The following is a 16,184-nucleotide window of genomic DNA, read 5'->3' on the forward strand; positions in this document are numbered from 1 at the left end:
AAAGAATTCCACAGATTAACAACCCTCTAAGAGAAGAAATTCCTTCTCATCTCTGTCTTAAATGGACTACTCCTCACTCTGAGCTTATGCGCTCTGGCCCTAGGCTCTCCCACAAGGGGAGACAATCTCTCAGCATCTACCCTGTCAAGCCCCCTAAGAATCTTGTTTCAATAAGATTGCCTCTCATTCTTCTAAACTCCAATGCGTGCAGGCCCAACCTACTCAACCTCTCCTCATAAGGAAATTCCTCCATACCTGGGATCAACCTAGTGAACCTTCTGGACTGTTTCCAATGCCGGTACATCTTTCCTTAGATAAGGGGACCAAAATTGTTCACAGTATTCTAGGTGTAGTCTAACTAGTGCCTTGTATAGTTTTAGCAAGACTTCCTTATCTTTATACTCCATTCCCTTTGCAATAAAGCTCAATGTTCCATTTGTCATACCTATTACGTGCTGAACTTGTATGCTAGCTTTCATGCATGAGGACCCCCAAATCCCTCTGTGCTGCAGCTTTCTTCAGTCTTTTTCCATTTAAGTATTATTCAGCTCCTTTATTCTTCCTGCCAAAGTGCATAACCTCACATTTTCCCACATTATATTCCATCTGCCATGTTTTTGTCCGCTCACTTAACCTGTCTATATTGCTCTGTAGACTCTTTGGGCAGAATTTTCTGCCTGTCAGGCGGGCGGACCTGACCCAATCTCCAGAGGGTGGGGAGTCAATCCCTGCCGGAGAAGCGGGCTCCACTGCCATTTTACGTGGGCACGCTTCCTGTGCGGGTGGGGGGGATTCCCCAAAAGCAAGCGTGCGCTCTTTCGTGCATGCGCATGATAGAGCGCACATCTCCCTGAGGCTAAGTGCTGCCTCAGGGGGATCGCTGACACTTTTAAAAAAAATATTAAAATAGAATGAAATTCCTTAACATGCCTCCCTCATGTGACAATGTCACATGAGATGGGACATGTTCATAATTTACATAATAAGTTTATTAAACTTTTTTAAACCCTACGTGAAACCTCATCCCGCCGGTGGGTGAGGTTTCATGTTTTTTCTATTGCCCGCCGGGGCTCCTGGCCTGTCTGCCAACCTTAAGGTTGGACGGGCAGGTCCTCTAACTGTATAATTGATCCTGTCAATGGCCTCAATTGGCTATTGACAAGTTGGTGGGCGCGCAGCTGATTTTGCTGCATCCCTGCCTTCCTGAAAATTTAAATGGGCTGGGATGACGTCGGGAGTTTCACCCGACTTCATCCCCTGTCATTTTACAGATTGGCGAGCGGGCCCTGCCCCCTGCTCGCCGACGGCAAAATTCTGCTCTTTGTGTATCCTCACCACCTGCCTTCCCACCTATTTTTGTGTCATCCGCAAACTTGGCAATAGTGCATCATTTCCCTCATCCAAGTCATTAATACATATTGTAAATAATTGTGGCCCCAGCACTGATCCATGTGGCACTCCACTAGTAACAGGTTGTCATCCTGAAAATGCCCCCACACCCCAACTCCCTGTCTTCAATAGTTAGCCAGTCCTCTATCCATACTAATATGCTACCCCCAGCACCATGGGCTCTTATCTTATTAAGTAGCTTTATGAGTGGTAACTTATCGAAAGCCCTTTGGAAATCCAAATATATTACGTCTACTGGTTTCCCTTTATCTATCCTGCTTGTTATCTCCTCAAAGAACTCTAATAAATTTGTCAGACATGATTTCCCCTTCATGAAGCTATGATGACTCTGCTTGATTATATTATGCATTTCTAAATGCTCTGCTGTTAACATCCTTTATAATAGACTCTAACACTTTCCCAATGACGGATGTTAAGCTAATTGGCCTACAGTTACCTGTTCTTTTTCTCCCTCCCTTTTTGAATAAGGGTGTTACATTGGCAGTTTTCCAATCCTCTGGGACTTTTCCAGAATCTAAGGATTCTTGGAAGATTACTACCATTGCATCTACTATCTGTGCAGCTATTTCCTTTAATATCCTAGGACGCAACCCATCAGGTCTAGGTAACTTATCGGCCTTTAGTCCCATTAGTTTCCCTAGTACTTTTTCTCTAGTGATAATTATTGTATTTGTTTCCTCCCCCATGATTGTTTAGTATTTTTGATATGCTATTAGAATTTTCTACCATGAAGACTGATGCAAAGTATTTATTCAACTCCTCTGCCATTTCCTGGTTCCTCATTATTATTTCCCCAGCCTTATTCTCTAAGGGTCCTTTATTGACTTTTGCCCCTTTTTTTATATATATTTAAAGAAGCTCTTACTGTCCACTTTTACATTACTTGTTAGTTTATCCTCAAAGTTTATTTTCTTCCTTTTTTTTTGGTCATCTTCTATTGGTTTTTAAAACTTTCCCAGTTCTCTGGCTTACCACTAATCTTTGCCATATTATGATTTTTCTTTCACTTTGATACTATCCTTGACTTCCTTGGTTAACCATGGTTGGTTTATTCCCTTCCTACAATCCTTCCTCCATTGTTGTGAGTCATGAACTGTTTTCTTAAATGTCTGCCATTTTTCATCAAAGCTTCTTTCCCAGTCCACTCCAGCCAACTCTGCCCACACACTTCTTTTTAATTACCCTTATTTAAGTTTAGCAGTTGTTTCCGAACTAAGTTTCTCACTCTCAAACTGAATGCTAAATTCCACCATGTTATGGTCACTGTTTCCTAGGGGATCTTTTACTCTGAGATCCTATTAAACCTACCTCATTTCACATTACCAGATCCAAAATAGCCTGATCCCTGGTTGGATCCATGACATATTGTTACAGATTTCCAAAGATCCACAGTCCACTGAGTGCAGAACTTTCTGATCTCCTTTATAGGTTGAGTTCAGTAACTATTCTTCTGTCTCCGGTGAAGTCATTTTAAAATCTTCAGCACTGTTAATGGCTATTACGTTAATTTTTTAAACATTAACCCAAATTGTTTTTTTATGCATTTCCTTTAGGACCAGGATTTAATTTATTCCTAAGACTTTGCAACTTCAACCTGGGACCGTTTGAAGTGAATAAATACACATCACCTGGGGTAAGAATTACCCTGTCATCTTTTAAATTTTAGCTTTGTGAATTCAAGTGGAATTAAGAGAAATGGTAAATCAGTAGTATATTCATAATATATTAGGCTAGAGAGGTTACATAACATATAGAAATAGAGATTAAGATAATAACTACCCAAATATCAGTTTACATAATCGGGATTTTCACAGGTTTTTCTCTTCAGTGCCAACATTATTAATAATATATTAAATGAAAAGCTGGTGTTAGTTTCAGATATCTGGAAACCAGTCATACTAGATTGATTGGAATCAACATAAAGAAGCTGAGTGAAAGTCCATTAATAAAGTGTTGATACAACCTACCGTACTTTCAAAAGATTTATTTTGGTTATTAAAGGTATTTAGGCAACAAGATGGTGTTTATTTTTCAAAACTATGTATGGTATTTCATTTGATCTCATCTAATACCTTAAGCATTTTAAACCCAAACATATATTGTACTAAGAAATCCAAAAGTATTTAATTTGAGTAAGTTTTTAGAAAAAAACTGAATTGTCCTTGTGCAGATGTATTTTTGGATGCAGGGTGCTATATGCTTTACAATAAGGAGGAAAGTATTTTATTTTAATTAAAAGGGTAGGCTCTTAGTTGACGATGGTGCAGAGGGAGCAAGGAAATGTCAGTTTTAGAGGACCGTAGGATAGGTAAAAGGGCATAAGATAGAAGAAGATCATTAAGGTTGGGGGTAAGCTGAGGGCGCGGACCATTTTAAATATTATTTTCATTCATTCATGGGATGTGGGTGTCATTGACTAGGGCAGCATTTATTGCCCATCCCTAATTGCCATTGAGAAAGTGGGGGTGAGTTGCCTTCTTGAACTGCTGCGGTCCATGTAGTGTAAGTACACCCATGGTCTGTTAGGGAGGGAGTTCCAGGATTTTAACCCAGCGACATTGAAGGAACGGTAATATATTTCCAAGTCGGGATGTTGAGTGGTGTACCCATGCATCTGCTGCCCTTGTCCTTCTAGGTGGTACTAGTCGTGGGTTTGGAAGGTGCTCGCTAAGGAGCATTGGTTAGTTCCAGCAAGCTGGGAAATGTGAAGCCAGCTGAGTTTGCAGAGGAAGAGTTTGATGAAATTTATTGAGGGTTAATGTGGGTGAGGACATGGACTTTAGCATTTTCGATAAATTGTAGCTTATATGGTGTTAATTCAGAGTGTTGGAGGTGAAAGCAAAGAGAAACAACTAACAAAAATTCCAGCATAGGATAGACTTTAGGAGAGGCAGTGGCATAGCGGTATTGCAACTGGACCAGAAATCCAGGGTAATGCTCTGGGGAGCTAGAATTCGGTAAACATCTGGAATTAAAAGTCTGATGATGACCATGAAACCATTGTCGATTGCGTAAAAACTCATCTGGCTCAGTAATGTCCTTTAGGGAAGGAAATCCACCATCCTTACCTGGTCTGGTCTACATGTGACCCTAGACGCACAGCAATGTTGTTAACTCTTAAATGACCTCTGAAATGGACTTGCAAGCCACTCAATTGTGTCAAAACTGCTAAAAGGTCTAAAAGGAATGGAACCGGTTGGACTACACGGCATCGGCCTAGGTACCAGAAACGACAATGGCAAACTCAGCCCTGTTGATCTTGCAATGCCCTCCTTAGTAACATCTGGGGCTACTGCCAAAATTGGCAGCCTTACAGTCTAGTCAAGCAACAGCCTGACATGGTAATACTCACGGACTCATACCTCACAGGTAATGTCTCCAACACCACCATCACCATCCTTAGCTATGTCCTGATTCACTGCCAGCAGCAATGGCAGCGCAGTGGTATACATGCGGGAAAGAGTTGCCTTGAGAGTCCTCAACGTTAACTCCAGACCCCATGAAGTCCTATGGCATCAGATCAAACATGGGCAAGGAAATCTCTTATTGCCATGTACCAGCCGCCCATCACCCTCCCCCCACCCCAGCTGATGAATCAGTGCTCCTCCATATTGAACACCACTTGGAGGAAACACTGAGGGTGGCAAGGGTGGAGAATGTTCTCAGGGTGGGGATTTTAATATCCATCACCAAGAATGGCTCGGTAGCACCACTACAGACTGAGCTGGCCAAGTCCTAAAGAACATAGCTGATAGACTGGGCCTGCGGCAGGTAGTGAGGGAACCAACAAGATGAAAAAACAGATGACCTCATCCTAACCAACCTTCCTGCCGCAGATGTATCAATCCATAACAGTATTGGTAGGAGTGACCACCGGATAGTCCTTGTGGAGACATCTTCACATTGAGGATACCCTCCATTGTGTTGTGTGGCACTACCACCCTCCTAAATGGGATAGATTTCGAAGAGATCTAGCAACTCAAGAATGCACAATCATGAGGCGCTGTGGGCCATCAGCAGCAGCAGAATTGTACTCCACCACAACCTGTAACCTCATGGCACAGCCACTCTGCCATTACCACCAGGCCAGGGGATCAACCCTGATCGAATGAAAAGTACAGGAGAGCATGCCAGGAGCAGCACCAGGCATACCTAAAAATGAGGCGTCAACCTGGTGAAGCTATAAAACAGGACTGCCAAACAGCATTAGCAGCAAGTGATAGACAGAGCTAAGTGATTCTACAACCAACAGATCAGATCCAAGCTCTACAGTCCTGTCACATTCAGTCGTGAATGGTGGTGGACAATTAAACGACTCACTGGAGGAGGAGGCTCCACAAATACCCCCATCCTCAATGATGGGGGAGCCTTGAACATCAGTGCAAAAGGTAAGGTTGAAGCATTTGCTACAATCTTCAGCCATAAGTGCCGAGTAGATGATACATCTCGGTCTTCTCTGGATGTCCCCAGCATTGCAGATGCTGGCCTTCAGCCAATTTGATTCACTCCATATGTGCGATAATGTGGAATTCAATTTGATTCCAATGTGGAAAATTGCCCAGGTACATCCTGTACACACAAAATGGGACAAATCGAGCCCAGCCAGTTACTGCCCCATCAGTCTACTCTCGGTCATCAGCAGTGAAGGAAGGGGTCATCAACAATGCTTTAAAGTGGCACTTGTTTAGAAATAACCTGCTCACTGATGCTCAATTTGGGTTCCGCCAGGGTCACTCAGCTTCTGACCTCATTGCAGCCTTGTTTCAAACAAAGGGCAAAAGTACTGTACTGCAAAAGTGAGGTGAAAGTGACTGCCCTGGATATCAAGGCAGCTTTTGACCAAGTGTGGCATCAAGGAGCCCTAGCAAAACTGTGGTCAATGGGAATCGGGGAAAACTCTCCACAGGCTGGAGTCATGCCTAGCACAAAGGAAGATGGTTGTGGTTGTTGGAGCTCAGTCATCTCATCTTCAGGGTTTCACTGCAGGAGTCCCACAGGGTAGTGTCTTAGGCCCAACCATCTTCAGCTGCTTCATCAATGACCCTCCTTCCATCATAAGGTCAGAGGTAGGGTTGCACACTGATGATTGCACAATGTTCAGCACCATTCGCGACTCCTCAGATGCTGAAGCAGTCCGTGTCTAATTGCAGCAAAACCGGGACAATATCCAGGCTTGGGCTGTTTTACTAGGGCTCCTTGGGCTGACATGTAGCAAGTAACATTCCTGCCACACAAGTGCCAGGCAATAACCATCTCCAACAAGAGAATCTAACCATTGCCCGTTGACATTCAATGTCATTACAATTACTGAATCCCCAACTATCAACGTCTTGAGGGTTACCATTGACCAGAAACTGAATTGAATAAATACAAGAGCAGATCAGAGGCCAGGAATCCTGCAACGAGTAACTAATTTCCTGACTCCACAAAGACTGTCTACTGTCTACAATACAGTAGGAGTGCAGTGGAATACTCTCCAGTTGCCTGGATGAGTGCAGCTCCAAGAACACTCTAGAAGTTTGACACTTTTGAGGACAATGCAGCCCTCTTGATTGGCAACCCATCCACAAACATTCACTCCCTCCACCACTGACACACAGTGGCAGCAGTGTGTACCACCTGAAAGATGCACTGCAGGGACTCCCCAAAGCTCCTTAGACAGCACCTTCCAAACCCATGACCCACTACCATCCAGAAGGACAAGACAGCAGAGAGTTGGGAACACCACTGCCTGGAAGTTCCCTTCCAAGCCATTCACTATCCTGACTTGGAAATATATCGCTGTTCCTTCACTGTCGCTGGGTCAAAATTGTGGAACTCCCTTCCTAACAGCACTGAGTGTACCTACACCATATGGACTGCAGCAGTTCAAGAAGGTGACTCACCACCACCTTCTCAAGGGCAATTAGGGCTGAACAATAAATGCTGGCCTAGCTAGTGACACATCCCTGAATGAATAATAATAAAAAAAAATAGCTCTGCCAAAGAATGCAGAGAGGGATGGGGTAATGCATCATGATCAGAGTTAGAGAGGACGCAATTTGTGAATTTGTTTAGGAAATGAATTACAGATGTAAAGAAAATAAAATTTGCAAGATTGCATAAATATGTAACAATAAACTGTATCTAGAAGTCTGAATATGTTGAGGCACCAATTTTATCTGCAAGCTTTCAGCCTACTATATTAGGATGATGTAAGTCACAAGAAAGCTTTTGCATAGGTATTTTTGCCTTGTTATTGTGCCAAAATTTCAAAAATATTCAGTCTTAACTATACACAGAAGTCTCTTGTACTCCCTCATGTGTTTTTGTTCATTTTGTTGCAGCTGTTCATGTGTCTTATGTGGATCATTCTTCAAGTGATAATAATTTTTATGTATTATGACCTTCCGTTGGTTCCCAAACACAATTCTCAAAGAACACTTATTTCAGCTAAGGAGGAAGAAGAACCTTTGGTTCATGATGATGATGATGATGACGTGAACTATGCAGCTGCAGGGAACAATCGGTATGGTAGCATTAATGAAAATGAAAAATTATGTGTTCCATCAACTAATGAAATGGATGGTGAAAATAGCACAGTAGATGAGTATCAGTATATCCCTAATGGACACATTGATGAAGATTACAAAACGAATGATAATCCATTCCACAATTTTAGTGCCACTAAAGGTGGGTATAAGCAAATTATTAGCTGTAACCCATTTATAAACTTCCGCCCCGCCCAACTCATTTGTGAAATTGTTTATCCTTTTGTACATGAAAATCAATTTGTCGCAATATCTCATGAAACTTAAACATCCTTTGCTTGTTGAATATGGTTTATTTCAAAGGGGGTTGTGCTGTGGCTCATCCATGTATTTTGCTTATAGGTTGTTTGTGTTTCTATTCTTTCAGCAAAAAAAAAGTATGCATTAGATTTTAATCAAATTTCAAACATAGGTCAGACTTTTCCTAGCCCCCGTGTGGCAGGAAAATAGTGAGGAACTGTGTCAGGATGGCTATCTAATGCATTCCTGCCACTAGGGAAGTTTCCTGGGAGCAAGCCAGCATGTGGATCAGCTGCCTGCTCAATGGAGGTGGGCAGCCAATTTAAGGCTCCAGTTTGGGGCTATTGAGCCTGCTCACCAACATTATGTTGGTAGTGGAGTGGCTTTTTAGAAGGCTCAACTTTTACAAATGTTGCTGCAATATATGGAGTGCAGTAAGTGGGAATAGAATACTATTTAGCAGAGTAGGCATCATTCCAGTTTTTTTCACTCTCTTTTCTGTTTCTGCTTTCCAGTTTAGTTGGATTTGCCTCTCTTGTCCTTTAAGTCCAACTCTCATTCTCTCATCCTCTATACAATTTCATTTAAAAACTGTTGGTTGCCTAACTGGGTTATGGTATTTAAAAATTAATTGATTTGGGTCTCAACGCATGTAATTTGGTAATTAGTTTCTTGTGTTGGGAGTTCTTTGCTGGGCCTACACATATATGTCTATATGGTATGAAGAACAGAACTTCCTGAAGGTGCTGTGCCTGTTAAGGGGTCAATAAGTGACCTTAGCCTGTTTAGTTTTAAGGAGAAATGAATCAACTGTGTATTTTATTTACCTAGATGAATTACTTTAGCTATTTACAAATGTGTATGCCTTTCTACAAATGAAAGCTTAATACTAAAAGCGAGAAATCTGTATTTTTTTCACTTTTGTATAGCATCATAGCTGATTGTAGCCAGAGACTTCAAAAAGAGAAATATACTTCAATTGTCCCTGTTTGTTGAGAGTACTGAAAAAAAAAATGTACTCCAGAAAGCCGTTAGACTTAATAGTGCTTAACTGCATGTCAGTTTTGTTCTGTGTTTTTATTGATCATTGTCCGTTGTCCTTGAGGATCCTGTTTTTTTGGCAGTCTCAGTGTGCCACCTTGTGGACAAAAGATTCTTCCACTTGTATGATGTGAAATCTTCCCATAATAAATAAATAAATGGTGAACATTTGTACAAAATTTATTTTTAATTTTTATAATTTTCCACAAAATAAAGCTGTCAGACATTTTGGTCTTCACATTGTCTATTTTAAAGAAAAAGTATATTATAATTTTAAGCCAATTCTCAGGATATTTTCTTTGAAATTGTGTCTTTTCAAATGAATACAATAAGATTTTGGTCTCTAGGCCAGATGTAGTAACAGATGTGATTCTGAATTAGCTTATTAATTCTGTCCCTATAAGATGAAGCACCATGACATTGATGGTGAATTATGTAGCTGCAGATTTATAAAAGCAGTTTTATGACAGTCAGTCTAGTGAAAATGAAAATTTACTCCATTGCCTCTTATTGAAACTTCCAGTCATTTTAAATTCAGTGTATAATCATATGGTGTTATTTTCCCATTTCAGAGTACCTACGAGAGGAAGTTGTGGTTGTCCTTACTGCACAATTCATTACACTATTCAATCAGACTGCTTTAGAGGTATGTAGGTAGATTTAACCTGAACATTTAATTTTGAATTGGATGCAACTTAATTGTTAAATTTAAGGCGACGTTTACCATCTAAAGCTCTACTTAGCAGATTAAGGGTTACTCAGGGTTGGTTGCTTTAGAAAAGTAGACGTAGCTCAATGATGGATAGTATAGCAGCTGTTGAACTGACATTTAATTCTCTACACTTGTATTTATTAGCTGCCTGTGATCAATCATTTTTACTTTTTCTTTAGAAATTATCAATTTTAGTTCCATACAGCAAATTGGTGTGTGAGTGGATGACGCATTTTTAAAAAAAATTTAGTCAGTTCTGTTTTGTTGCTACTCATGTTACCTTTTTTAAAGGAGTTTTACTCTTGAGAAGGCAGTGTCTTTCTGATCTAAGACACTTGCCCTGTCCCAAAAGTCATTTTAAGCACCCAGTATGCATTGTAAAAATAAAGTTTAGCTTGGTTCTGGGGAAGATCATGCATTTGGTGCATACATGAAAATGTTATCACTATATTATAGATTAACAGTGTTGCAGGTGCTGTTCCAATCTGGCATCATATAAAACCCATTATGTTAGTTAAATTATGTTCTCTGCTCCTTATGGTATTATGGTAACCAATATGAAGTTGATATTTTCTTGGAAACTGGAGTCTTAAGTTCTTAAGTCAGTTCAACAACAGTCTTACCTTGCTCAATAGATGAGAAAAATCATACCTTTGCGTTGTTTTGAGATTGTTATATTTGAGCCAAACCAAATTAATAATGTAAAATATAGCTCTCATAGGAAAGCAAAATCTTCACATGGTTATGTTATTATAACTATATCAGCACCACCCACCATTGTCCGTCTCCCCCTGCCTCCCCTCCTTCCTCCCCACCACCATCAGCACCTTGGTTTAAACTTTGAGATTATTGTTTTATCACTCCAGTTAGAATGTTGCTGCTTACTTTTTCATCATGTAGTGTTTAATAAGCTTTGCTGTGCTATTGTGCCACCATTTGCTCCCAATGTAGTTAGCGACCACCATTATGTGATGATATTGATATTAAATGGCTAATTATTCACTGCAAAGTTATCCAAAACATTTTTAATGTAATTACTACAGTAGCAGTTGAAATGATATGCTTCTGATTTCTGTGTACAATTATTTGAAATTTTTTAGTACAGATGTTTGAAGTTTTGAGTGTTGTTTGTCTCACCTTTTGAAATCCAACATGTTAAATGTATTTAAGTTAATATGCTGAGTTTTCATTTCAGACAATGGTTACTCCTATTACACAAAAGTATTTTAACTTTGGGGAATTGGAGAACAGTTTGATGTACTGTATATGTGGTGTAGAGGTAAGTAAAAATTGTAATTCAAACTCATGATGAAGTACTGTAGATTTTGTCTTTGCCAATCAATCATCTATAGTGATTCCAATGGAGGAGATTTTAGTTGACCTGGTTCTCGAGAGAAGTGAAATGTTTCCGTGGAAGAGATGGTCTTATACCACATAATTACAATACTCTGTCAAATAGAACATTTATTAGTCCTGCCAACAACTGACTTAAATATGCGGTGAGAATGCTATCACCCAAGATTCTTAAATCAGTAGTTGCGCTATAAATCAGTCCTGGATGTAATCAAACCCTTCATTACTTGGAGCTTTATTTAACTGCATGATGCTCTACACCAGGCAGTCTTATCTGCAAGAACTCAAGGACTGAAAACTTGTAATGAGCAATAATACTGTCATTTTTTAATCTTAAAAAAGAATGTATCCAATAATTTAAATTAAGCAACACAGCTAAAACAGCAAAATGAGACGTGAGTGCTGAAACAATATTTGGGTTATATAATCTTTGAATTAAGCAACTTTGAATTAAGATTGGACCATTCTATAAAGTTTGGTAGTGGCAGGTATGTATGTCAAAAATTAAGGATCGCATCTGAATTTGGGCTAAATTACTATTTTTGCCTACTTGTTGATTGGAATTCTACTCTACAAGATGCTTGACTTAACTGGTGGAAAAAAGGAAATGAAATTACTATATAAATATGGATATTGTCTGTTTGTGTCATTTAACATTAGAATTGATAAGCATTTTAGAATTCTTTTCTGTGTTAACATTTTATAGGTAATAATTGGATTCTTTCTTGTGAGATGGCTAAGTACTAAGTTTACAGATCGAGTAATCCTGGCAGTGGGTCTTGTCATATGCAATATTTCTTGCATTTGGTGTTTAATCTTCCTGGCAAATCCAAAAGGTAAGAATTCTGTTGCATTTGTGTCTTTTTGTTTCTTGCCCATCATTAGGTTTACTAGAATGAAATGTTTTTTATACAAAGTATAATTTCTGGTATAGCAAGAAGTAATTACTCTAAGATGCCCATTGCTTCTTCCAGGTAGGTTAAAAGTTTAATTCTTGGGTGATTAACATTTAGAGACTATAGTATTTACATATGAATCAATTAATTTTGCTTAGCCCTTACAATTGAAGTGAACTCAACAAGATGAAATTAATGCTTCTGTGCTACGTGATTTTGAACAGGTAGCTTGCAGAATAAGCCACAATGATGTATCTGATGATTTTGCATGTATAATCATTTGAATTAATGAGAAATGACTAACCATTTTTGCCCTATTATTTTGATTTAAAACATCCCTGGTGAGTATATATAGGTGCTATTTCTCAGTTTTACTGCCATAAAACACAGTTTCACAATTATATATTATGGCTGCATTTAAAGTTACACGTCTCCTGATGTGAATGGCAAGGCACTGCTCCAGGTTTCCAGTGCCCTGTAGCTCTATTATGCAAATTAATCCATCTCTTGGAATAGGGACAGGGTCATCGGGACAGTGATCCCTTATGGCAGTGCAGCTCCCAGACCAATCCTTTTACTCGCAGGTTAGGCAGCCACAACTCCAGCTTCTCCCTTACTGTTTACAAGATATTCCATACTCTAATAAATTGCAACTTTGTGTCCAATTATGCATTAATTTATATTCATTTAAGTGGTTTTTAGAAGTGTGAACCTCTTGTCTTTTTTTTTGCAGGGAGCTTTGCCATCTTGCTTTCAGAGTTTGTGGTAGGTGTGTTTCTCCAAATTCTGGGGTTGCCATTTGTTGCTGTTTCTCAAGTATCGTTGTTTTCAAAAGTTACAGCAGAGAAAACACAAGGTCAGTTGGGCGTGGTTTCTCTCCCCCATACCCCATTTTTTGTGACACAAGTGTGTATATTGAAAGTAGTTTTAGTGTGTCCCATTTACTATGCAGCTTTACATAGCATTTTTAACATAACTAATTAGCTGTAGCATGGAAGTCTGGGAATTATGGGCAGAATTGTGCTATTGGCAGCGGTGGTCAGGAAGCCAACCATCGCCCATGATCTGCACCGGATCGCGAATTAGCCCGCAAGCATGAAACATGAGTGGCAGCATTGAGCGCTGCCTGTTTTTTTTTTTTGGGGGGTGGGTGGGGGGTGCGGGTGAGCGAAGTGCGAACGTCACACGTGCGCGTGTGAGCACTTTATAATCTCCGAGGCACATGGGAAATGAAGAGATATGAAAAAAAAGTTTTAAACATAGTGAAACATGTCCCATAATGTGACTCTGTCACATGAGCAGGAACATGTTATGAATGAAAAATTAAAGTTTTTTATTTTTATTTGCTTTTGGAAACCTCCTCCCACCCGTGGGTTAGGTTTCCAAAAAAAGTGCAAAGGCCACTTGGCCTTTTCACCTGCCTGCCAACTGTTAGGTTGGATGGGCAGCGAAAATTTTAATTTAATTGATTACTTAATGGCCTCAACAGGCCTTTTAATTGTCGGCAGGCACGCTGCCGGCTCTGGCATGCGCCCACCAACCAAACTATCACACGACTGCATGCTGACATCGTCACGGCCGACGTCAACGTGTATCATTTCACACTTGAGTGGATCTGGCACTGCCTATCTGATGAGTGAAAATTTCTGTCATATTATCAATTTTGCATAATTTTTATTAAGTGATTATTTCAAAAATCCTTTTGAAAACGATATCAAATACCCATGTTTAAAGGTAGTGCAATAAAACAATATAATTAGAATTTGTAAGCTACACAGTCGTTTTACTAATTAGACGAGAGAAAGGTATATATGCCAGGCCTGACATAAAGAAAGGCCATCAGAAGTAGGGCTGCTCACTGATGTTTCCAGTGTGATCATCTCCATTCCCAACTCCTCTGCTAATGTAGTAGCCCGTGCCAGTTGACAGGACCTGAAAAATATCCAATCTTCACCTGGCATCACAAGTAATATCTGTGGCACCTATAATGAAATTCTCAAATAAAAGAGAGCCTAGCGACACCCCATAACATTCAGTGACATTACCATCATTAAGTTGCTGACCTTCTACAACTTGGTGATGCCCATTGACCAAGAGCCTAACCATACCAACCATATCAAAACCATGGCTATAAGAGCAGAATAGAAGCTGGGTAGTCTGTGACAAGTGGTTCACTGCTTTCCCCTCAAAGCCTATCTTTTTGTTCATAATCTGTCATGGGATGTGGGTGTTGCTGGCTACGTCAGCATTATGATTCAGCCCTAATTGCCCTTGAGAAGGTGGTGGTGGTGAGCTTCCTTCTTGAAGCGCTGCAGTCCATGTGTTGTAGGAGCACCTACAGTGCTGTTAGGAAGGGAGTTCCAGGATTTTGACCCAGCAACAGTGAAGGAATGATGGTATAGTTCCAAGTCAGGCTGGTGTGTCACTTGGAGGGGAACTTGCAAGTGGTGTTGTTCCCATGAATCTGCTGCCCTTGTCCTTCTAGTTGCTAGAGGTTGCAGGTCTAAACATCTGTAAAGCTCAAGTCAAGAGTGTAATTGTGATTGAAAACACATTACTTGCCTGGTTGGATACAACTGTAACAACTTAATGAATCTCAACAACATCCAGGATAGAGTAATTCACTTGGCGCCCAAGTTATCAAACTCAATGATAAAAGCAAAAAACTGCAGATGCTGGAAATCCAAAACAAAAATAAAAATACCTGGAAAAACTCAGTAGGTCTGGCAGCATCTGCGGAGAGGAACACAGTTAATGTTTCGAGTCCTTATGGCTCTTCATACGGACTCGAAACGTTAACTGTATTCCTCTCCGCAGATGCTGTCAGACCCGCTGAGTTTTTCCAGGTATTTTTATTTTTGTTTTACCAAACTCAGTGTCCACCCACTTCATTACCTCGTTTACTATGACTGCAGCGTGATTGGATTTAGGCTTTGAATGTCTGCTTGTTTTGTCTGAAACATAGGCTTTAACTGAAGCAATTAGAAAAATATTTTCTCAGCCTTGCAACTAAAAAAGGATTCTGGATGTTGCCTTCCAATGGTTTGAGGCAGGAAAGCCTTTTGCTTCATATCGTTCTTTCCTACGGCCCCTGCAGTGGAGTACCATATCAATATTGTGTATGTATCTTTATAATAGAGGTGGACCAGAAGCAGGAGGAAGAGAAAATCATAGAAAGTTTAAAGCACAGAGAGAAGCCACTTGGCCCATTGTGTCTGCGCCGGCCAAAAAACAAGCTGCCACAGCCTAATCCCACTTCCCAGCATTTGGTCCTTAGCCCTGCAGGTTCCGGCACTTGAGGTGCATATCCAGATGCCTTTTAAATGAGTTGAGCGGTTTCTGCCTTTACTACTCTCTTCAGGCAGTGAGTTCCAGACCCCCACAACCCTCTGGGTGAAAAAACTTTTCCTCATCTCCTTTCTAATCCTTCTACCAATCTACCAATCTATCCCCCCTAGTCACTGACCTTTCTGCTAAAGTAAATAGGCCCTTTCCATCCATTCTATCCAGAACCTTTACAATTTTGTACATCTCGGTCAAATCTGCTCTCAGCCTCCTCTGTTCCAAAGACGACAACCCCAGCCTATCCAATCCTTCCTCATAGCTGCAATTTTCTAGCCCTGGCAGCATTTTTCTTAATTCTCTCTGTGCTTTCTCTTAAGTAATAATACCCTTTCTGTGATGAGGTGACCAGGACTGCACACTTCAAGTTGTGGCCTAACGTTTTATATAGTTCCAACATAACCTCGGCTAATAATGAAAGGATTCCATATTCCTTCTTAACCACCTTACGAACTGTCCTGCTACCTTCTGTGGACATTCACTTCAAGGTCTCCCACTTCCTCTGCACCTCTCAGTATTCTCCCATTTATTGTGTAATCCTTTGCTTTGTTTGACCTCCCCAAATGCATCACCTCACACTTCTTTGGGTTGAATTCCATTGGCCACTATTCTGCCCACCTGACCTGTCCATTGATATCTTCATGCAGTCTACAGCAATCC

At 40.3% G+C, this 16,184-nt stretch overlaps 1 protein-coding gene across 5 annotated transcripts in view; it reads left to right on the forward strand.

The window, feature by feature from the left end:
* The window catches only part of LOC121289217, a 66,838-nt gene that overhangs the window by 29,452 nt on the left and 21,202 nt on the right, over positions 1-16,184 (forward strand). For all 5 annotated transcript variants that reach the window (XM_041208432.1, XM_041208454.1, XM_041208441.1 and 2 more), the window contains exons 5-10: positions 2,964-3,043; positions 7,737-8,082; positions 9,794-9,867; positions 11,129-11,212; positions 11,993-12,122; positions 12,916-13,038. In XM_041208432.1, the coding sequence (XP_041064366.1) occupies positions 2,964-3,043; positions 7,737-8,082; positions 9,794-9,867; positions 11,129-11,212; positions 11,993-12,122; positions 12,916-13,038 (837 nt within the window). The remainder of the gene's footprint in view (positions 1-2,963; positions 3,044-7,736; positions 8,083-9,793; positions 9,868-11,128; positions 11,213-11,992; positions 12,123-12,915; positions 13,039-16,184) is intronic.

This window comes from Carcharodon carcharias, chromosome 2 (assembly GCF_017639515.1).
Source record: "Carcharodon carcharias isolate sCarCar2 chromosome 2, sCarCar2.pri, whole genome shotgun sequence".
In the NCBI taxonomy this organism is placed as follows: domain Eukaryota; kingdom Metazoa; phylum Chordata; class Chondrichthyes; order Lamniformes; family Lamnidae; genus Carcharodon; species Carcharodon carcharias.